At 47.7% G+C, this 23,481-nt stretch overlaps 1 protein-coding gene across 1 annotated transcript in view; it reads right to left on the bottom strand.

The window, feature by feature from the left end:
- Positions 1-1,194: 1,194 nt before the first annotated feature.
- LOC131584228 (serine protease inhibitor Kazal-type 5-like) overlaps positions 1,195-23,481 on the bottom strand; it is a 51,510-nt gene continuing 29,223 nt past the window's right edge. Inside the window, exons 2-13 of the mRNA XM_058849128.1 lie at positions 15,259-15,386; positions 14,680-14,746; positions 12,994-13,121; positions 12,860-12,911; positions 10,421-10,551; positions 9,772-9,844; positions 9,231-9,292; positions 8,304-8,385; positions 5,536-5,663; positions 5,106-5,169; positions 2,152-2,204; positions 1,195-1,785 (exon numbers count right to left, since the gene is read on the bottom strand). Of these exons, the coding sequence (XP_058705111.1) occupies positions 2,199-2,204; positions 5,106-5,169; positions 5,536-5,663; positions 8,304-8,385; positions 9,231-9,292; positions 9,772-9,844; positions 10,421-10,551; positions 12,860-12,911; positions 12,994-13,121; positions 14,680-14,746; positions 15,259-15,386 (921 nt within the window). The 3' untranslated portion in view covers positions 1,195-1,785; positions 2,152-2,198. The remainder of the gene's footprint in view (positions 1,786-2,151; positions 2,205-5,105; positions 5,170-5,535; positions 5,664-8,303; positions 8,386-9,230; positions 9,293-9,771; positions 9,845-10,420; positions 10,552-12,859; positions 12,912-12,993; positions 13,122-14,679; positions 14,747-15,258; positions 15,387-23,481) is intronic.

Below are 23,481 nucleotides of genomic sequence, written 5' to 3'. Positions count from 1 at the left end.
CAAACCAGCCCCAAACTGGTGACTCTCACCCTACATGACTCTACTTAGTGAGGGGATTTTCCACGTAGAAAGAGGCAGTCATAATTTGTTTCTAAATCATAGTGTTTGCTCATGTTAAAAATAAGCATACAAACTATTAACAACCACTTATGGCAGTCTGCTGATAATAAAATCAATTTTTATTATTATCAGCTGCAATAAAACATGATGCATGCGTAAGCATTTAGGAGTTTAAAATCAATTCTCATTAGCTGCAGCAGAAATAGAGGAGTTGATAACTTATTTGAAAGAATTCTACGTCTTTGGTGGGAGTGAAATTAATTGGTATTAGGTAAAATAAAATCCTGTCAAAATCTGAAAATCACTTCAACCTTATCTGCAAGAGAAAAGTGTTTGCAGATCAGGTCACAGCTAAAATGGACTCAAACACTGCAAATGTTCATTCAAGGTCTTCTGGTCAGGTCCTGCAATACAGTTTATACAAATAAAGAACCTATTTGCTTTAAGTAACAGCTATAGAAGAGAGTACAGGAAGTACGTGCAAACCACCAGCAGATTTCTAGTAACTTGTCATCAGTGCCTCCTGTTCTGCAAACCCCATCCCAGGCCCAGATCCACTGACCCCAAAAAACCTTGGAAACCCAGGGAAACCCTTGGCTCAGAGGCATGGCTTCTTGTGAACACAGTTTCAGAAGATGAATGAGTTAGAACCATCTGTAGGTCAGTTACATCTCAAGGCAACAACCCTTCTCCTTAAAAAATTGCAGTGTTCCATACCATGGAACTTATCCACCTGCCCCAGCACCAGAGCCCCAAAGGGAGGATCCTTCTCTCCTTGCAGGAGATGGTTCCAGAGACAGGAACTGACTTGAGCTTACAGGGAAGTTCAGGCCAAAGCAGAGGGTGACCCAGCAGCATGTGGTCCATGGGCCACCACAATGGCTGAGCTTCCTGCACTGCCTTGAGGGCCCCACCAGTGTTTCTGCCTTCTCACAGCAAGAAATGCCAGCCAAAGTCACCCCTGCAGATCCCAGAGACCTTTCTGGGCTCAGCACATCTCCTAACATGACCACTCAACATGTATCTACTTCCCAGCATTGCTCCAAACTGTGGTCTGGGTTTCCCAGCACCTCACATGAGAAGCCTGGAAGAGGACATTTCGTGCATCATCTAAACTGCCAGCCCAAGATACGGGGTGCTTCAAAACCAAATTTTTTCTCTGTAGGTTTCCAAATGTAAACCAAACAAATGTCAAACAACCCTCTGAGGTAGGTAAATATCATTTAATGTTCGTTTTACAGGCAGGAGAAAAGGGCTGATAGGGCAGTGAAGTGATTGACCCAAGACCCCATGACGAGCCAGAGAGAACCTGACCCCTGACCCCTCCTCACAAAACCCCAGACCATACTCTTCCTCCTTGGGTCCCACATCTTCACCAGGTATTTACAGCAGCTGGTGCACCTCAGGCTGCTCATTGCCTAAGGAGCACATGGTGCAAAGCCAGAGCAGGGACTTGTGTGTCCCTGCCCTGAGGCTGAGTGAAGAAAAGTGACATGAAGCTGAGGAGTTATCTTTATTGGGAAGCACGTTAAGACACAGTGAGGCAGCAGGAACTGCAGCAACATGCACGGGGCAGACCTGGGAAGGCACCACTGAGTCCCTTTTGCCCTCCACCTGAGCAAGAATGGGCCCTGTGTGCTGCAGAAGGGGATGAAGGCAGCTCTGGCAGTCCTGGGGACTCGGCAGCTCCCCTGATGCTCGACATCAACACTTCCTTTACTTGCTCTGCAAAGACAGAGAGCAAACAGATTATTACTGTAGTCCCAGAAGGCAAAGGGACCTGAAAGGACCATGAGAAAATCTTAAAGCTGTGATGTTCCCATGCTCTGCAGGGGCTCTGGGCCATTCCTGCCTCCCTGTGATGGGGGACTGCTTTGCCAGCATCCTCCCTGCTCTGCAGAAACAGCTTGCCAGGAAAAACAGAGCCAGGAGAAAGGAGAGGGCAGAGCCCACTATTTCAAGTCCCCACATTCTCAGCCCCAAAAAAGAACCCTCTGTCCCAGCCCTGCAGCTTGTCTGGATGAGGTGGGACACAACCTCCAAAGGACAGGCTGGCCAAGCAGGGCTAAGTCCCTGCCTCTCTGCCCATACCTTTGGTCACAGCTGATCCCTGGTGTTTTCTGGCAGGCTGAATTCCATTACTCCTGGAAAGGAAGAGGGGAAAAAAATAAGCCCATCCCCAAGCTTGTCCACTTCTGTGTGACACTGGCATCTGTGTGACAGCCCCTCAGGCCAGCTCAGTGCCACATAAGACAACTGCAGCAGAACCTGGCACAAGGGCAGTTGGGTTGGGCCACTGCCAGCTGAGCAAAACAAGACTAATTTCAGCCTCAAGCTAGGTGCTTTCCACACCTATTTTCTAACCTGGGAAAGATCCTGCTTTTCTTCTTTCCCTCTTTTCGCTACCTTTAAAAGTAGCATGGCAAAACAGAGAGCATTGTAAGGAAACTGGGACTTGCCCATTGCAAACCTGGGAGTTATCTGTTTGTTGAGAAACAGGTTTAAAAAAGGAAAGGAGAAACTGGATAACTCCTTTTCTCCCCTGATTTATTGACCAGCGTGGGCAGGCTGGTGACTACTCCCAGGTGATTACTGTGAAAAACCTTTGAACAAGTAAAGGAACTGCAAGATACACAGCATTAAAAGTCAAATGTGGTGGAAAGACCCACAATCAATTCATCCACGTGACACAGCCCTGCAGGACCAACCAGCCAGTTAACTTACCAAAAAGAGATATCTTATCCCACGATGCTGACCTATATTTGTCATCAGTAAAGCAGAACAGGATCAAAGGAATTCAGTTATGGCAGAGACCTCCCAGGGAAGGTGGCGAGACTCAGTCCTGACCAGTGGGGACAGGCTCTCCCTGCAGCAAGGTTTTCCACCCCAGTCATGCCCAAATGCACCCTTAGTGTAAAATCTCTCTCAAACCACACTGTTCCCAGCCTTTCCCACAAGCATCCCCCCCAGATATCCATCAGGTCACCAGAGCTACCAGAAACACCTGGAGCTTTGCAGGCAGGAGTGGATGCAGGAATTGTGCTGCAAAGGGATGAGGCAGCTCTAAAACACATTTTTTCAGGCAACCCAGCACTCTCCATGGGTAATTTAAAAATACAACTCAAGGAAATGCTACAATTGGTTAACAATTTCTAAACTTCCTCCAAAGCATTTCACATTCTGCACATTGCAACTCTCTAAACGCATTTCTGATGCCAAAAGCACTGTTGGAACTGCTTTCCTCCAGGTTTTAGTAGCATATATTGAGTGCCTGAATCTTCAGCAGAAAGAAAAATTCATTATACTGCAAGTGAGCATGAATTTCAGTGCTGAAAATAACATTGCTCTGTACATTGTTTATAAGGTCTCATAAACTTCCAGTCCAATTCTTCAGGTGACTTAATAAACATAAAGAATAAATCATTGTGCAGGGCGGCTTTCATTTGGCTTTTGCCTCAAGAAAAAAAGCTTATCACTTTGACTTTTAATTGCATCCATCTCTCCTTGGAATACTTGACAGAGCTGCAAGCTCTCTGATTTTCAGTAAATGGCATCCCCTTCTTATTGCAAGGGCTTGAGAGCTGTAATGGCTCAGTTAAACAGTAAGGAATTCCAGACCAAGCACAGATTTTTGGGAATCCTCTCCATTTTTCAGTTGCCACGGTGTATTCAGTCTCATTCTGTCTTGGACACAGTCACTACCAGACTCATGTAGTGCCTCATCTCCCTGTACCCCCAGGCCAACAGCAGCTCCATCTCCCTAAAGACTGAGACACAGAGGCCTCCAGTACCATCACAGGCTAAATTATTTCTCCCTGTGCTGCAATTTCTTTGACTTTAAGCAAAGTTTAGAGCACTTTGCTGCTCTAGAGAAGAGGGGGAAAGGAGCAAGGTTTACTGTGTTTGAGGGGCCTGCTGGTGTCCTGGCACTGAGCAGAGGAAGACATGGAATGACACTATGGAATGATGGTTCTCTCATACCCCACATCCCACTGTGCCTACAAACACATCCATACTTAGAAGCCAATGTTCCCACACAAAATTTCCCAGAAAACTCTTTGGTAGGGTTCAATATTTGGATTCTCTACAGGTTTAGAGTGGGAACCTATTTCCCTGGGGATGAAGATTCAGTTTCTCAAGAGCTCATGCCAACGAGGACAGTCCTCCCCAGGTGCTACAGGACCTCCCGTGCACAGAGTCACAAACTGGCTGCAAATCCAAGAGCTGGAGGCTGTCCAGCTTCCCCTGGTAGAAAGACAAAGCACAGCTGAGAAATGTTTAACTCATCTGCTCTGTGGGATTGCACAAGATGTCAAGGCTCAAGACCTTTCCTGAAAGTGAACCCAACCATCTCCCTGGATATTATTTAGGGAACAAGGCCTTGATCATTTATACAGTTCTGGTCTTTCTAGTTCTATTGATGTCCCAGGAAGAAAGCCAGCTGTTTTCCCAGACACAACACACTCCTACCACACAGCCTAGACAAAATATGGAGACTATGCTCAGGTTATGCATGAAATCCAAGTCTCAACCTGTATTTAAACATCTGGACCATGAGTATCCATTCCTGGGGCTCTAATGATCCTGTCACAGGTGCAGAGGGCCAGGTTGGCTCCCCAGCAGGCACCTGGAGTAAAGTGGGATGCTACACACAGCCAAGAGGCACTTTCTTTTCTTCACCTCTCACCATCATTCCACTCCAGGAAAAAAGATAAAACAGAAATAGGAGCTTCAGTACCTCTCTCTTCCCTCTCAACTATTGTGGCTGAAGAACAGCTGGAGAGCATGCCTTCAATTAGCCCACTGTTACCTGGAGGAACAAGCTAACTCTGTTAACCTGCCAGCGAGGTCAAAGAGTGGACACCCAGCTCCTGCTGAAGGGCACAGTGGGCAGCTGGTGAGTGCCAGCCACTCCTCATTCCTCACTCCCTATTGTGTCTGCCTGGATCAGGTCACCACAGGCTGAGACGGTGCCAATGGGGAATTTCCACCAGGGCAAAGGGAGAGATTGACGTTTTGCAGCCCAGCTGTGGTTTGCCGCTTACCGCTTCAGGGGCAGGCTCTCGGCACTCGCCTCGATAGTTTACCGTGATGAAGTTTGAAGCTCTCCTGCAAAGGGAGGACAAGATATTGCTTATTATTCACTTGCAATACCACAGCTCTCAGCCTCTGGCATGACAGTCCTCTGTGGGCTCCTTAATGCTTTGATGCTACTTCCAATGTGATGGCATTTATTACTCCCCAAACAATCTCATGATTGGGCAGAGAGGGAATAGGGGACCCTGGCAACTTGTGTATCTTAATTAGCTGTCATCAGATTAATCTCAGGCATTTTGATCTATGTTTGCTTAACAGCGAAGCACCAAGGACACACTTGATAGTGAGTCATGATGTATCAAAACAAACACTGTTCTGCAAAAGACACTCGGGAATGGTGGATGGCCCTGTATTACTGAAATCTCTCCGCCTACTCACATGGCAGCTGAACACAAGTCACATTCATTTTTGTATGTTTTCCCATCAGTGCCACAGACTGGTTGTGAGGATTCACTGCAGAAAATCCTTCCACCCTTTACTCCATGCAGAATTCGATCGCAGTCCAGCTGAAGAGAAAAAGAAATCACATTTGGCGATGGTTCACTTGCAAGACGCTCCTTTATGTGACCCGAAGGTGCTCACAAACCAAGCCTTGCATGGAGCCCCTCTGTCCTGTGTCACATCCAGCCAGGCCAGGCTTGGAAAGACATGGTGTCTCTTGTTGGACCAGTCAGCCAAGCCTTGGGGGACAGAGCCCTCAAGCCCCACTCACTCACCCCAACACCACAGTCCAGGGCAAGGTTTATTTCTCTCAAACTGCATCCACAGGACAAAACCTTCTACCTGTACCTAGCCTTCCTTATCAGTGTACTGACACCATTTTATCTCCAAGGACTGAGATGAAGCCCATTGGCCAAACTTGAGGAAGAGCTCCAGGAGCCTGTGGGCGGTGCAGCACGCAGAGCTCCTGACGCCCACCGCGCTGAGACACACGAGCAGCTATGACTAATGAGGGGTGCCCTCCTGCTTCCTCCTGAGCACAGCAGCGGGAACATTTGGGCACAGTTTTCCCCACAAACCACTCGTGGCACAGCCAGCACACACGCTGATGGAACAAGGAGCGACCTACAGGGATCCCCAAAAAGCCTCTCGCACCTTGCGAGCGGAGAGGAGCGGGTGTTTTGCACAGTCATAGCAGATTTCCAACAGCAGAGGTCAGGGATAGCACAGCCTGTTCCCTGGCATGCACAGCCCCTTCCTCAGCCCCACTGCAGCTCCAGGAACCGAAAAAAGATCGAGATGAAGCAACTAATGGGCTCCCAACCCCTTTCTCCAGTGCTACAAAATGTGTTGCAATGGCTGCAAATGGTGCAGTGGGTCTGGGAGAATATTCCACTTCCCCCTCCACCTGGAGATGCAGCATTTAGCACAAAATCGATGGTTTATCAGCAGCAGGAAGTACCCCAGGGAAGAGGGAGTTCATGCTGGGCAGCACAGGGGAGGTTTTGGTGATGCTGGGGTGCAGTGATAGCACCTGCTGGTTAAACGTCACTTGCTAATTTCCATAATGTGCTGCTTCCTCCCTCATCTGGGTAATTATCAGTGACGTGAGAGCAGACAATGCTGACCTTTGCAATCCTCTGCTGGATGCCTTCCTACGCACCAGACATTGCTGCCTGCACCACAGCCCAGGGCAGGAGGCCACCCCAGCAGCAGCTCCACACATCACAGGTGCCAGCAGCCAGTGCCACCACTGCTTTGGCTCTGGGAATAGTCTGTGAAAAAGCCCACAGGTGGCCCTGGAGAGAGGAGAGGAGCAGATCTGCTCCCTGAATCACCTCTGGTCTGTCAGGCTCATCGGCTTCCACTCCTCCTCCAGTGCTACCAGGAAATACCACTAAGCCCTGAAGCACACCAGCCTTATTACACCTAATGCTTCCTCTGGAATACATCAAAATTGCCGTACCTGAACTATCTATTGAGTTTTTAATTCAAATATCCCTTTTCTCAAAGCGGTCAGTGGCAGAGGCTTCAGAGAGAGTTAAAGCAGTCGGTAGTAAGATCCCTCCAAATCCATAGAAACACATTTCCTATCTCTTCCAAAATGCTATTTCAATTACTGTATGAAAATTCTGGAGGAATTAAAACATCAGGTATTTTTTTAAACCATCCTACCTCTAGACAACACCCTGTGATAGCGAGATCCACAGTTTAGTCACCCTTTTTACGGTAACTTATTTTCTCTTATTAGTTCACATTTTCCACTTTTAGCTTTGTTGGAACTATTCCATTTTCTTCTCATGAGAAGGGAGAGCAGACACCCCCACTTTCCTCCTACATTATTCCATACACGGCTGTCATCTACCACTCAGTGTTTCCCCTTTAGCACTCCTTCCTTCTGCCAAACTTGTCCTCATCCCCTGGTCAGCTCCACCACCCTGCTCTGACCATGGACTTTATCTCAGATCTCTTTACCCTGCTTTGGCTGCATGTGGGGCAGGATTCCAACCTGAGCTCGAGACCCACACCCTCAGAGCTGGGGGGTTCTCACAAGGAGCCAAGCCCTCCCCTCTGTTTCCATGCTGGGTGATCCAGCGGCTTTCAGCAGGCCTCTGACCCATTCAAACCCTTCCAAGGACATGGGGCCGAGTGAAAAGCTTCAGGGTTACAGCAAAAACAAGAACAGCTGCTGGGAAAGGAGCAGGGGTGGCTCAGCACCAGCAGAGGAGCACCCCATAGGAGAGGTCCCAAATCCTGCCCACACAGCTGCCACTCGAGGGGCAGGAGCCCAAATTCTGCCCACACAGCTGCCACTCGAGGGGCAGGAGCCCAAATCCTGCCCACACAGCTGCCACTCGAGGGGCAGGAGCCCCAATCCTGCCCACACAGCTGCCACCTGAGGGGCAGGAGCCCCAATCCTGCCCACACAGCTGCCACCCGAGGGGCAGGAGCCCCAATCCTGCCCACACAGCTGCCCCCGAGGGGCAGGAGCCCCAATCCTGCCCACACAGCTGCCACCCGAGGGGCAGGAGCCCCAATCCTGCCCACACAGCTGCCACTCGAGGGGCAGGAGCCCCAATCCTGCCCACACAGCTGCCACCCAAGGGGCAGGAGCCCAAATTCTGCCCACACAGCTGCCACCCGAGGGGCAGGAGCCCCAATCCTGCCCACACAGCTGCCACTCGAGGGGCAGGGGGTGGATTTACCTCCGGGTCCTCCTGGGTGTCTCTGCTCTGTGACTTGCGGCCTGGTGGCCGGTTGCAGTTCCTGCCACGCTGAGCTTGTGGGCTGGCAGAGAGAGCAGAGATAGAGTCCATCACCATCTCCTTCCAAACAGGGGGAGCAAACCCACCCTCCCTGTGGACCCCCACAGCTCCTGGAGGGCTGTTTGTACCTTGGCACCCACCCACCCACAGCAGAGGAGAGGGAGAGGAGCCCCCAGCCTCATAAAAGGGAGAAAGCCAACAGCAGGACATGGCCCTGCCCTGTGCTCAGACTGTGTGCACCATCACCCCAGGGCTCTGCACCCCCAGCCCAGGGCTCTGCACCCCCAGCCTGCTGACAGCACTTGATGGAAGGGGGACATGAAGGAATTGCACCAGTCAAAAGCAAGAAATCTCAGCATGCTCCAGAAAAAGCAGCAGCTGAGTCCTGCTCAGGGCCAACAGCTACAAAACAAACAGCTCCTGCCTTCCTGACCAGTACCCAGAAAGCACGTGGTGCTCCAGGCACTGCCTTTGAGCCAGGGCCAGGCACCCACGTGTGCACTGCCAGGAGACAGATTTTGCTGGACAGAGTGTCCTGAGAGGGATTCTGAGCACAGCAATCACTGGTGCTTCGTACACAGAACATCAAGGCCAAAATGGAGCAAGAGCTGCATGAGAGACATGCCCCAGTGTGTGTCTCTTCCCCATCACCAGCTCAGCAACTCTATCAGCTCACTGTGGTGAGCACTAAACAGCACAACATGCACTGCTCCACCCCAGGCCATGCTGCTCCTATGTTGCTGAACCATTCTTGCTCCAATTAATCTCCTAACTACCCCCAAAAAGTACAGGTGCATGGAAGGGGGCAGAAACCAGTGCCAGGACTGGTGGTGTGTGTGGGGACACCCCAGGGGCTGCTGAACTCACCCTCTGCCTGAGGAGAAGGGACGCCTGTCGTTTAAACCCTGCCGTGAACCACCACAGTTCTTCTGCAAAAGGGGCAGAAACACATTCAACAACCACAGAAACAACTTTCATGCAACCAGGAAAGCAGCAAACCTAAAGCAGCTCCTGCCCTACCCCCTCATCCTCACAGACCCAAAGAATTACAGTTCTTAAAGTAGCAGGTTTGATACACTCCATATCCACCAAATGTTATCATCCAAGGGTTTACAGGATTGTGGGCCATCTGAATCTGCCCTTTATCTCTCATATAGCATCACATCATGGGGAAAGTGAGAGGGGTCATTCTGTCAGGTCCAAACGTATGCTCACACCCAAACCCATCCCACTAATGAGGGAGGCTTTGCAATACAACCAGCTTCTCCCCCATGATTAGCTGGCTGCAGAATCCTGAACACATTGATCATCCCACAGGCTGACCACAGGCAGTCCCTGGCCATCCACATCCCACAGACTCTCACCAGACCCTTTCTGAGTTCAGCACAGGCTCTGAGCTACATCTCACCTGGTTTGTCCTCTCTGAAGAGGGCAATTTGTTGCGCTGGACAGTTCCACCCCCTCTTTGAGCTTCCTTTTTGCTGGAAGAAGGAAAGAAGAGAAAAAATAGAGTGCTATGGTAGTGTGAGTGCCACCAGCACCCAGGGCTGCCCTGTAAGCCAGTGTCATGCCACTAGGTACCACCTCCCCATCCACAGTCCCTGCTCCTGGTGGTCCTGTTCCTAATTCCCACCCCTAAGGCTTCTCCCTTTCTCCTCACCATTCCCACTGTATGCTACATCCTGGTTCCAGGTGGCTGCTTTCATATCAGGTCTGCTTCTGCATATGCTCTATGGGAGTAGAGAGAGAGAGCATCTGGAAGGCAAAGTACACATGTGGGAAACTCCTCAGGAGCTGCCCGTGCCCAACAGTCCCCTGGGAAAGGGGCTGCTCTCTGTTAACCTTGCTTCTCCTCCTCTACTCCACACTGCTTCTCACCTGCCCTCGGGCCCTTAGTGCTGGAAGGGAAGGGGGAAGAGGAGCCCTACTGCCAGAGCATCTCTTGGAGGGCCACTGTGAGTCAGGACTCTCCCAGGCATTGCCCAGATGCAGCTTCACAGGCAGAAGCTGCACTTCTGCAGCCAGAGGTTTCCCTCCTCAGAGGAAGGGGTACTCACAACTTCTCAGCACACATGAGACATTTGTTGGTGTGCTGCCTGCCAGAGGCATCCCGGACAGGGGCGTTCTCCCTCGTGCAGGACAGACGGCCACCAGCTTCAAACTGGGAGCGGAACTCGCTGCAGTCATCCTGCGGAAGGAGGGCAGGGTTAGGGCACTCTGTCCTCCTTGCCTTATTGATCAGGTCCTTAGAAACCTGGGGTTTCCTGCCAGGAAAGCATGGAACCATCATAAATGCATCACAGGAGAGTCTGGGTGGGGGTGAGAGAAGAGGGTGTGCAGTACCAGCCACTTAGCATATAAACAGAGGGGTGAGTCAGAAAAATTCCAGGTCCTTCTGCCCGCACAGCACGTGTTGGGAGTTTTCTCGTATGGTCCCACTAATTATTATTCTCCTGGCTGGGCTATCCAAAGCATGCCAGTGATGTGACCCATACAGCAATGAAGTCACTCCCTTTTCTCCCAACATCCTTAATACACAGCTACAGCCTTTTCCCAGATTGTAGCTCAAGATAATTTTCTTTACAAAGCGCGTAGGATCCTCCAAACCAGCCATACTTTGGGACATGTCAATCAAGAAGCAGCAGTTAAAACATAAAAGCACAAAGCAAACACACTTAATAGCCCACGAGCACAGGAAGGTTGTTTGGAGAGGGGATGATTAATTTGTTCCTTGTTCAAAACTGCTGTACAGAAACTGTGTTAACCTGTCCCTGTTATGTAACATGGATGGAAACATTCAGTCCCCTTAATTTCAACAATTTGACACACTGCAATAGGCAGTTCCAAATAGTAAAGCATAAAGGATAAGGAAGCGACTTCCACTTACCCTTTTCTTTTTAAAAACAGGTTTTAACACTCACAATTTTTTGCCCATTTTGTGCACAGTTTTGCCAGCTTTAGTGAAGGTCCTTGGCAGGTCACTGGCCTCACCCTTTGCTTTGCTCAGAAGTTTACAATACCTTCTCTCTGCCAGGGGAAAGCTTCCCCAGTGCTGTTCTGCATCCCATCCAGGGCACCCCAGCCTCCACTCCTCAGCTTTCCCACGAGGGTAATGCTGGCAAACCACTGAGTACAAAGCCCCACATTTCCCTAGAGCCACCTCAGCCACAGGTAGAAGAGATGTTCTGGCCCTGGCTGAGCCTCTCCTGCTGTGCCAACAGCCATAAAGCATTTTCCCATCAGAAATAAGTGTTGCACCCACTCCAGAGGGGCTCCCCATGAGCCTCACTGCTTCTCCCCACCACCAGCTCACACCCCTGCACCATTCAGGCAATGCTTTCCCTTCCCAACAAGCCCAGGAAAGTTCTCCTTGTTCCCTGGGACCAGCCTTGTACTCTGGGACCGCCTCAGCTCAGCAGCCCAATCCTCTGCAGACAGATCTGCCTTCCCCTAAAAGCCTCTCAAACATTTTCTCTTTGAGCCAGCGTTTCTGGAGCCCTGTTCAGGCCTGACCTCTGCTACAAAAATCTCACCGAGTACATCTGAGCTGTGCATTTTCCTTTTTCATGGCCTGTCACATCCCTGACCCGCTAATAAATGCAGGGCTTTCTTATCCTTTGTCACTTCTAGCCAACGAGTAGGAATTCTTGTTAATCACTGACTGTGTGATCTTGCACTGCCATTACATTTTATCTTGTTTCTATTACTCCAGGCCTCAGCACTATCCAATTAGTCTTGAGTGATCTGCTGATCCTCCTCTGGCCTCCCAGCTTTGCCATCAGCAAATTTCACTTACACTCGTATTTTTTGGTGCCAAAGTCATTAGAAAAAGCACTAAAACAGGATTATCCCCAAGACTGATGCTTAAGGGGGCCGCATCAGTCCCTCCCATAGCAGGAAGCAAGAGGAAAGTGGTGGAAAGCAACTGTTTTCTCCTTTACTGGGCTGCTTTTGCCAGCAAAGCATCAGTGCACAGCGACATGGTGGCTGCAGCACGCCAGGGAGAAGGTGGCAAATCACAGCTCCATGAGAACAAATTTTCCAACAAAAAAAAAGTTAAAACTGAGCCACAGGCCTGGAGATAGTGCAGGGCTGACATCTCTCAGAACACAATGATCTCTTAAGCTGTGCAGAGTTCAGATTTAGGGCTTTTCACACACTTTTCTTTTCCACCTAATTAGCAGCCTCAGCAGAACTGACCTCTCCACCCCTGAGCTGAAATTTGGGACAGCACAGCACACCTGGCTTCCTGCTCTGTCAGGATTTGCCTGTCCCTAGATCCACAGGTCAGCAGAGCAGACCATAATATTCAGGCACAAGTTGTTCACTTGAGGGATTCAAGAGCATGAATAAGAAATAAAGAGTGTAAAGAAAGTGGATCTCAAAATTAAGTCAGAGGAGAAAGAGCAACGGAGTAGAATATCATTCCCTTTTCTCTGTCTTGGGTGAAAATCCAATAAAGTTCCATATTGACCTGCCTAATACTTTAATCTCACCTTATCTTTTCCTTGTCTGTTTTTAGATAACTTCCGCTCATTCTCCCTTTTGCTGGAAGAGAAGAAAGATGAGAAAGTGAATACCAGGGTGCTCCAGGGAGGAGAGGTTTCCCACACTCCTTTCCTTTACTCACAACTTCTCTGCACACATGATGCACTTATTGCTGTGCTGCTTCCCAGAGGCATCCCGGACAGGGTCATTCTCCCTGGTGCAGGAGAGTTTCCCTCTCTTGAACAGATCCCGAAACTCCCGACACTCATCCTGTGCAAACACCAAAAGCACGGGTTGACATGGATGTGCTGACAGAGAGGCACATCTCCCCCAAATCCACACAGGATTATCCACCCAGTGAATTGCATTTCAAATGCTATTTTGCTTCCTTGAGGCGTAACTCTGTGGAAAACCAGAATATGCAGCATAAAACAAATAAATCCGTATGTTTAGATGAGCAGATCTGTCATTTACATCCAGGGCAGCCTTGCTGCTATTTCTAATAGATAACACATGTAAGAGCCTGCCCGAAGGACCTAAGCTCTGCTCCAAGTATAAAATCCACAATTTCAGTGAATTTTAAATGAGAAAGTTAGTTTTCCCATCTCTCGTGAGAGAACGTGCTACTAAAATTAAAGAATTTTAAAATCCATGCACAGTAAAAAATCGAAGCTGCAGGCATAATAAAAACACAATCCTTGAACACCTCCTACTGCCAGGTACATGAGAGTAAGAGGTGGGTGTTTTTACCTTCCACTTAACATGATGGTATGTGTTAATTGAACCAAAGCACTCTATTTCACAAAAGGCTTTTGTAGTAAAGCCCGCTAAAGCATTTCAGCCTGGCCTTTACTTTCCTCTGAACAGCCTTCCTATAACTTTCAGGGCAAGTCTGGAGCATAAGAAATACATGGAACATGTGAGGTCTTCAGGTTCATTTATGCAGTTCTTACAGCCTTATCTGTTATGTGATCTGTAATACATTTTTCCTCTCACACCATGTAGAGGAGATGGCTTGATAGCTTATCCCAACTCTGCAGATGGGGAAGTCAAGCCTAGAAAATTACTTGCCAGAAGCCAGACAGAAAATCTATGGCTTAACAAAGAAATTCAGTGTAGGTCTCTTCCTGGCGCTGTAAAACTGTCCTTCTGCCTTCTGGACCACACTTTGGCAAGTCAGATGTCTAAAGAAAAAGATCTCCCTTAGGACAGCTATGCCTTACAAAGCCTTTAATTTGTCCAGACACACAAGAGCTAGAAAGCTACAGTGCTTAACCAGATGTAAAATCAATCACCACAACCAACACTATCTGATGGAAACCAATTCGCTCCCATCTAGAATAAAAACCCAAGGCTAAAAGGACAGCTCCCTCCACATAAAGACCTGCTATCTAGAAAAACAGCTATGGGTAAAAGAAACCAGCCAGGTGCATCAACAAGATAAACAAGGGACAATTAGAGCCAGCCTGTTCCCACACCCTGCCCTAGTCAGAGCTCACATGCGCCAACCTTGCTATTAAATATTTGCCAGATACCAATGGGCTGCCTTATAAACAGGCAGGCATCCTCCTCAGCCAGGGCTCTGGGTCAGGCACACACTGAGGTGTCGTGATTGCCTGGGAGGAGCCGCCAGGAATTTTGGTTTCTTTTATGCTGGTGGATGGCACAAAGCCTCACACTCTTCCCAAGGCTGGGCATGTTTGCCCTGTTCCCATTGCAGGGCCCTTTCCCAGGCTGCAGACGAGGAAGCGCCCTGGGCAGCAGGTCAGAGGCAGCAGACGAGATGCCATCGCCTATAAAACTGGCTTTGGCAGCGATTTCACCTCACCTTTCCCAAGGAGTTCACATTCCTGTCCATCTCTCCACCACTCCCTTTGTTTTTTGAGTCTCTTTCCCTGCAAGAAAGGCAGGTGTGAGTGACGGGGCAGCGTGCAGTGCTCAGACACAAAGCCAAAATAGGGGGTGATTAAAGGCCAGTCCAGCCAACCCCACCTCCCCATTGCACAAGGCAGCAGCACAGACCAGCAGCAGGGCTCAGCTCCCTGGCACATGACCAGGGTGTTTAACAACCCTGCACTGGGGGCATTGTGCTATCCTTTCTCCCTGCCTAACATCCATCTCTCTCCATCCTAACAAACACCATCTACCAAAATAAGAAATTAATCCGTGTAAGTTTTCACTCTGCATTTGTTCCTCACACTCTCTGGTGAGTCCCCACCATGCGATGAGCTGCAGAGAGCTGCTGGGTCCACAGGTTTGCTGAAGAGCTACAGACTGGTCTGGCTGGCCAGGGACAACAACTTTATAGCATGGAACTTCCTGAGAGTTGGCTCCCTGCTCTGGGAGGAGAGGACATGCTGTGGGAGGGCAGGGCTGCCACTGGAGCCAGCAGGCAGCCGATACTCACAGCAGCCTTTGGCACATCATGCACTTGTTCAGGTCTCCTTTGTTATTTGGGCTGCTGAAAGGCTCCTTGGTGGTGGGACAGGAGAACTTCCCGCTGCGCAGAAGCGACCAAATCTTCCTGCATTCGTTCTGAAAAGCACAGAGGAGGGCAATCAGTGGAGGCTCCCAGCAAGATCCCGAGAACTGTTTGTTCACACTCAATCTTTTTTTGGGTGTGCTGCAGGCTCTCAGAAGCACCACTTTGCTCACACAAACCACGCTCTCCTCCTGCCCATCACTGGCCACACACCACACGTGGCACAGGCTGCACCCAGAGCCCCGCTCGTGGCTCCCGAGGCAGAAAAGACAGCGAGAAAGTTCAAAACCCATTGCAAGAACCATTAATCATGGGGAAAGGAATATGTATTTAAGGAACACGTTTAATTTACATACAGCTGCAAATTGCTACCCGCTACAGCAGAGAACACGTTATAGAGTTAGCCAAGAGCAGAAAATACAGCCCTGGAAGTGCCAGAGGGATGCAAGAGGAATAAACAGGGCAGAGTGACTGAAGAGCCATTCACGTGCAAGACAAGCACAAAAAAGCACAACCCTCACAGGAAGCAGAGCAGTAATATTGTGCAATGTTGCAGCAGCCCATTGCATCTTCTGCTGGGTAACTGGGATGCAGACCAGGGAGAAGCAATGAACCGTTTAGTTATTTTTGGCTACTGTGTTTCCCGAAAGGATCTTTACTAAGGAGACAAGCTTGCTTGATTAAAACATGAATGGAACTGACTTCTAAGTCATTGAATCAAATTATTTTCTGAGACTCAAAGGACTTCCCTTAATTCATTTAATTACAAAATCCAGGAATTATCGGAAGCAGGGGTTTCTGCTGGATCAGAAGCTACATTCTAAAATATCATTAAAAATATAACTCATGGCATTTCTAACATCACTTTGTGAGATTTCCAGCCCAGAGCTGTTTGGATATGTTCACAGCATCATGCACCAAACACACAGTGTCAGCTGTAGCCATTGCTGTATTACCTAAGTGTTGTCTCTAAATATGGAGAGATTGGATGCTTTTTCCACCACTGAAAAAGCATTATAATATCTAAGTATAGTGCATCTAAACGGACTTTGCTCAGAGCATGCATTAAGCAGTGTAAGTTGGCAAAACAAAGGGAGAATCAGAACAGAAAAGGTTGGACTCGCCTTAATCGAAGCTTGACTGGCAACATCTGCAGCAGAAAAACCAACAATGAAACCATACAAAAATCTTTGAAGGGAAATTTTAAAGCAAAAGCATTTAATTAAAATACTTGATGCAGTTTCCTAATCCACCCAAATACCTCTTGATAAAAGCTAATCCAATGCATTATTTCACACTGATAGAAATTCTCTAATGCCCAGTCCTTTCTGGAACATTGCACTTTTTGTCATTCAAATGCAAAATCACATCCATTTTTTTGTGTGTCTTTGTGCCCTTCTTTACTGTGTTACTTTTCTCAGGCTTAAAATCCAAGTTCCAAGGATGGTTCAGTAACTGTTTCTCCATTATCCTATACCCCTGCCTTGGTAGTTGCATCAAACTTGCTTAAACATTTTTTGCATGCTTCACCATCCCTTAAAATTGGGATACCAGAGCTAGGCCATTGTTGTTTGTCCAAAATAACAAATTCCTTTTCAGGGCCCATTCCATTTGCAGTACTTCACACAAATTATCAAATTAATAATGAGTCAGCAGGTGAGTAGCTGATACCCATTTCTTTTTACTAAGCCATTAAAAGCTGGTATAATGTGTTTCATCCTCCTTTGCATCATCAGTGGCATTGCAAGGAACTGCCAAGAAATCTTCCATTAGCACTTTTTCAATAGAAACCGGCAGGAAATTGAAAGACCATTGCTTCAAACCCAACTCCTGCTGAAGTCTATCTATTGTAGCCAAATTACTGCAGCCATGTGAAAATGCCTTCCTTAGCAAGTGTTGACAGGACATTACCATTTTTCTGAATTTACAAAAAATTGTATTACATTTTTGTTCAAAGTTGGGCTTTTTATGGAAGAATTCGGTCTGGTTGGAAATTGGTATTCTTCCACTTAGACAAATGGGAGTTTGGCTTTTTTTGGTTTTTACTTAAACTGTTAATTCTATTTGAAATAGATGCTTTCCTCTACCAATAAAACTTCACTATTTCCACATGAAAAAGAAAGAGTAGTTAACAAGACATGTTATATCAAACCAGTACATGTAGTACAGCAGGAAAATGATGGTCTTCTGCTATACCACCATGCCTTTTAAAAAACAAGGGCTCTCTAATCCTCTCTCTCTGTCTTTACGGGCACTCCCAGGCTGCGTCCTCTGCCAGTCCCAGATTCCAGCACAGAGAACATCACAAGTTACTAACCTGAGAAGAAGCAGAAAAATGCCAGAGCAAGGACCACCGAGGCACCTTCTATTTTCATGGTGAGGGTGGTGGCAGCTGTTTGCCTACGTTGGCTCTACTAGAGCATTGCTCAATGAAACCCAAAGAAAGGGCTCAGGGCTGATCACATATATATAGATGACCAGGTTCTCCGCCTTCCTTATGACATAACCTTCCCAAGAACCATCATTAGCTGCAAAAACCAGTTTGTTCACACTACTCTAAATTCTAATGATCCCATTAACACAATTAATTTCCATAAGGATGGGACATATTTGAGTCACTCCCTGCATTTTGTCAAGGTAAGAAAATTATAAATAGATCACTTCAGATCCCCCACACAGCCAGAGGGATTCTTGCCATCCTCAAAAGACAGCGGGACTCCAGCCACCACACCGCAAATACCCTTTCATATCTCAACAAAATAGCTGAAAGGGTTTTGTTTTAATAACTTGGCTGCAGAAGAGACAACAGGAAGGCCGGGTCATCCAAACCTCTGGAAGTCAGTTTGCTTTTATTAAAGCACCTCAGTATGAACCTAAAGAGTAAACATTCAGGAAATGTTGAAAAGCATCAAGTTTGGGGCTTTGTTGAAATTCCTTGGGTTTGACGCTACAGTTCTCACAGCAGCTGTGTTCATGATAAAGCCACACTGGTAAATCCTCATCCTTTCCCAGTTTCTCCCTGTTGTCTTCAGAAAAAAAAAATAAAAAAATTAAAAATTGCAGTGTTATTACTGAAAACCTTTCTTCAGCCCAGGTGGGACCTGGCAGACCATTATAAATGCTGCTCTTTGAGGTGTGTTGTTATTGATGCTAAAGGGTCCAGCAAAGCAGCCCTGCTCTGGTCTTTCCCAAAGAAGAGATAAGATGAAAGTAATCATCCTGTGCAGGGTTTCTCAGGAGTCTCGAGAGAGGAAAATAAAGATGACATCAAAGTTTTGGAATGTGATTTACGTGGGAAGAAGCTGTGTGCCTTGTCTCCAGTGAAAAGAGAAGAATCTGGAGACAAAAGTCATTTGCAAGGTTTGAAAAGGGTGGATAAATGAGTCAGTCAAGCAAAGCAGAGCAATGAGGGGCTCGAGCACAGGCTGTGACTGTGCAGAGAGGCAGATCAGCACCATCTGAGGAAGAAAACATACTTCTGTGTGACATATGTGCCTGGCCAGACAGGTCAGCAGAGCTCAGTATAAATCCTTGTAACAAATTGCTGCCACACATTTCTCAGATCAGAATAGTCACTCGTGCTCACATCTGGAGCCAAGGCAGCACAGCCCCAGTTTGGAGTGTGGTCACCCCTAACATTTCTTTTCAACCCAAATGAAATTGTGTGCAGGTTGAGAGTGGAGAGTTTGCAATACAGTAGCAAAATGCCCAAGGCCATGCAGATGGCTCATGGCAGATCTGAAGAGCCGTGTATTGTCCTGAATCATGAGATAATTTCTGCATGCGTACTTGGGTGTGGAATTGGAGGGGAGGCCAACAGGAAGAGAGGAAAACTAAGCTGACAGAGCATGTGTCAGTAAATCCTTGGGAGAATTGGCAGATAAAAAGAAAAAAAAAAAAAGTGTATGGTAGTTTAAAAGTGGTTAGAGCTTGGAAGTCTATCTTGAAGGACAAAAAACAAAAGATGCTACTTGTTACTGAAGTGTCTGCCCATGAGTCAGCCATGAGGTGGGAGGGTTTGGGAAGGGGAAGCGCATTTTTAAAAATGGTTTTGTTCTTGAAATTTTCTTTTCCTCCAAAAGTTGTATTCCTACAGAAAAATGAAACAATTCCCTGACTTAAGACAGCTGGCTGACTGCCCTATTCCTGAAGGAAGCAGAGTGGGTGCCAAATCAGGTCAGACTGGCCAGGTGAGAGCAGCTCCCAGCCTGGCAGTGCAGGGTGACAAGGAAAAGGAGAGGGAGGGACAGGTCCTGACCCCACAGTGGCCTTGTGACCACCTCATCTCCCCCATATCCCAACCACTGCAGCCCCCTGCCCACCAATTACACCCACACCAATATGTGGGAGAAACTCGGAATGTCCCAAACACACCTTGATACCAAAACCAGACCCATGCTCTGTAACAAAACTCAAGAGGGGAAAAAACCTAAAAAATGTAAAAAAATTTTAAAAATTAAAAAAATTAAAAAGAATTCCCAGCCTAATTACTGCTGCACAACTACAACTTCGTAAGAAAACCCAGAAATGGTATGAAATGTGAGGGGATGGAGAAGACCCAGCAAAGCCATATGGTTTGGAGGATTTGCTTGTGTTACACAAACCTGGGCACAGTGAAGGATGACAGCAGGAGTGTATTAAGCATAAACCTCGCCTGGCTCACTTGATTGCCTGTATTGATCGATTTACACCATATTGATCCATCTACACCATGAAGTCTCAATCCTTCATCGGAATCCAGACAGCCCATTAATTTCCACAGGAATTCATATCCCATAGGATTGGATCCGGAAGAGAGATTATCCCAATGCTTTATTAATATATTTTTATCACGGCACCTTGCTACTCTTAATTTACAAATATATGCCAAACAGCTGGAGAGCAAAATGCCACTGAGAAAAGCAGATGAGGGCAAGAAGAGATACTGCAAAAGTACCCTTTGTTCACATCTCAGTTAAAAAAAATCAGAAAAATAAATAGCATCTAATGATGCTGTGCCTGGTAGGACAGCTCTCACTGGATCTATTTTTCACCACATTCTGCTATGAAAACAGGAATCAGGATAAAAATAATCATGAAGGAGTAACTAGGAAAATGCAGAAGAAAATAGAAGCATAACATGAAATTTAGGGAACCCCCAGGCATCTGAAAACCCAAAATGTTGGGATAATGTCCTGCAGCCAGCAATGTGGGACAGGCAGAACACAGCCACAGTGGGCATTCACCTCTTCCCTCCCCAGGACCCCACGGAGGATGGGAAGAGAGGCCAAGAAGCAGCGAATTGATTCATACCTTAATTAGTGATGAACATCACACTCCTTTTCCTACAGCCATTCTCCCCTTTTCTGATGTTCCCATATTTCATTCCCTCACAGCCTGTGCCTGCAGAGAAATATATCTATAGACAGAGAAAAAATAATTGAGATGCCTTGTCCACTCAGGAAGTTGTTTTTCTTCCCATTAGTGGCATGGCACTGTTTTTGCAGGCAGGATCAACTGCTTCCTAATGGGTTTAGCATCACTTTGGGATATTTTTACCAGGGAAAACCTTTCTGGCACCATAATTGGTTGGGATGGTGATGGTGGGGATGTAGTTTGGTTTGGGGTTTTTTAGGGTTTTTTAGTTTGGGAATTTTTTTTTAAGGTAGTGGAGGGAGGGTTTGCTTGGGGATTTTTTTTGATTGGGTTTGTGGGTTTTGTTAAACCATCTGTGCTTTGGTAGCTCTTTCCTGATTGAGTGCCAGCCTCCAGCCCAAGCAGCTCTGAAGTTACCCTAAATGCTTGAGGACACGAGCTGTGTTGTCCCATTCTCACCCCAGAGCAAGGCAGTGTTTCGGGTCAGGCCTCCAAAGCCACCACACAGTGGGACAAAAAGCCCTGATGAGGATCTGCAGCCCATGTTTCACCCACTTTTTCCCTGGCAGCAGTGCCAGTCTCTTTCACAGCACCGTTTGCCCTCATAAAACTACAGACATGCCTATATTCCCACCACAGATGTACTTTTCTGTCCTGATTGATGCAATTCTTACCTCCCACCATGTCTCTTCTTCTGAGGAACCCCATCAGCACCACTGCTCAACACCTAATTTCTATATAATACTGAATCTGCTTTCTTTTCCAGCTGACATTATGTCCCTGTCCAGCCCAGAGGTCCTCAGGGAGAAAAGGGAAGAGACAGAGTTGTTTGGCATATTTAACAAAGGAAGCACAGAGTAAATGGTGTTTTGCTTCATAGCCAAAGCTGAATTCAGAGCTTTCAGCTTCAGCAGCTTCATGAGTTCATAAAATCACGGAATGGTTTGGATTAACCAAAGATCATCTCATTCCAGTCCCCTGCCATGGGCTGGGACACCACCCACCAGACCAGGCTGCTCCCAGCCCTGTCCAACCTGGCCTTGGGCACTTCCAGGGATCCAGGGGCAGCCACAGCTTCTCTGGGCACCCTTTGCCAGGGCCTGCCCACCCTCACAGGGAAGAATTTCTTCCTAATGCCCAACCCAAACCTACCCTCGTATAACTCCAGAGTGAGGCATTCCAAAAAGGGGGACTTCAGAGACACAGGATGGTTTCCTGTCCAAGATACTCATTTATTCACCCACCCTGGGCTGGACTCTGCTGCAAGAGGAGATACAAATCTCACCCATCAGCAGAGCTTAGGAGGCTCCTCATCCACACATCCCATGCAAGAACAAGATTTATAATACTGGACAAAGCTTTTCCTGCCCTTCCAAGACCAAAATCCAGGTGCTGATCAGCCAAGAAGCCCGTGAACCCCAAGCTGAGTTTGAGTTTCTGGGCTGCAATAGCCGCATGTCCCAGAGCTCCCATTTGTACCCTCTGCTGCTGCCCAGACTCCAGGGAAAGAAGTGTCAGTCATCCTGCAATCCCACTGTCACTGCAGGTACCCAAGGCCCCCACAGGCCCTTCCCTTCAGCCAGGAAAGTTTCCTGACCCCAAAGCAGAGTTCCAGCGGTCTGACACTGTACAAAGGGACACTGTGCAGCCCAGCTGCTGGCTGGTCACAATTCCTGGCTGCATCCCTGAAAATGCTGCAGGTGTTAACGCCCTTCATCCTGGAGCACCAAACCTACTCTGGCAGCTCACCAAGGAGGAGAAATTGCCCGAAGCCAGGGCAGGAATGATGGGAATTTCCTGATTTCATCCACTCCTTAGAGTAAAGTGCACAGGGAATGCTATGCATCCATGAAGCCTCAGTAAAATGCATTTCAGAAACACATCCAGAGCACAGCAAGTCCTTACTGAAGGATAAAAAACACTCAAAAAGAGGGGAGAAAAAAAATCTGTGTCAAGTGAACTTACTCTACCAAAAGAAAACAAAGTAGATAAACTGAATTTGGAATGATTGTTTTGCAAATCTCTACACACTGAGAGCATTTAAGAATTTCCCCAAAATCCAGCATCTGCTGCAATCTCCTCAGTACCCAGTGTCTCATGAGTCACACCCTTCACTGTCACCAGGTTTCCTTTCCCACCCAAATCCACCTTTTTATCTCTGATCTGAAAGTCACAAGAAACATCTTGGGTTATGGACTGACCACTTGCCCCTTGGACATCCTCCAGCACAGAAAGCTCCTGGGTGTCCTTGTCACCCCTGCAATGCCATGGCAGCAATTTCCAGCCCCCTGTGCTGGAACCAGAGCACAAGCCTCATCTTTGCAACCCTTCCCAGGCCATGAGCCACCATGACATGTGGCTGACTGGCCTGGACAGGCCTTTGCCACTGCTGATTTGGCTTGACAGTGCCAGGGAGGAGGGGGAAATGAATCAGGAAGTGAGCAACAGTGAGAGGTGTAGGTCCAAAAGGCAGGGATGAGGCCAACTTCGGAAGATCACAATAATAGCGTGTAACACATGCCATCTTCAAAGGACTAATGAATCCCTAGAGGGTTCCCCTATTATTATTTGCATTTCACAGATGGATATGTTAAGATGCAGAATGCTGCATTATCCTCTGGGTCACACCTAATTCGGTCTATTCATCCCTGGTCTTATATTGGAGCTCATCCCTGCGGTGTGAGAGATCCTCCCACGAGGCAAAACAACTCTGCTATCTCCCAGGCTGGCCTGCTTCAGGAGCCACTGATGTGTCTGGGGTCTGATTTGCACAGCACAGCAGACTGGCTGGTC

The sequence above is a fragment of the Poecile atricapillus genome, chromosome 13, assembly GCF_030490865.1.
Source record: "Poecile atricapillus isolate bPoeAtr1 chromosome 13, bPoeAtr1.hap1, whole genome shotgun sequence".
NCBI lineage: Eukaryota > Metazoa > Chordata > Aves > Passeriformes > Paridae > Poecile > Poecile atricapillus.
This window is presented reverse-complemented; position numbering and strand designations above follow the sequence as displayed.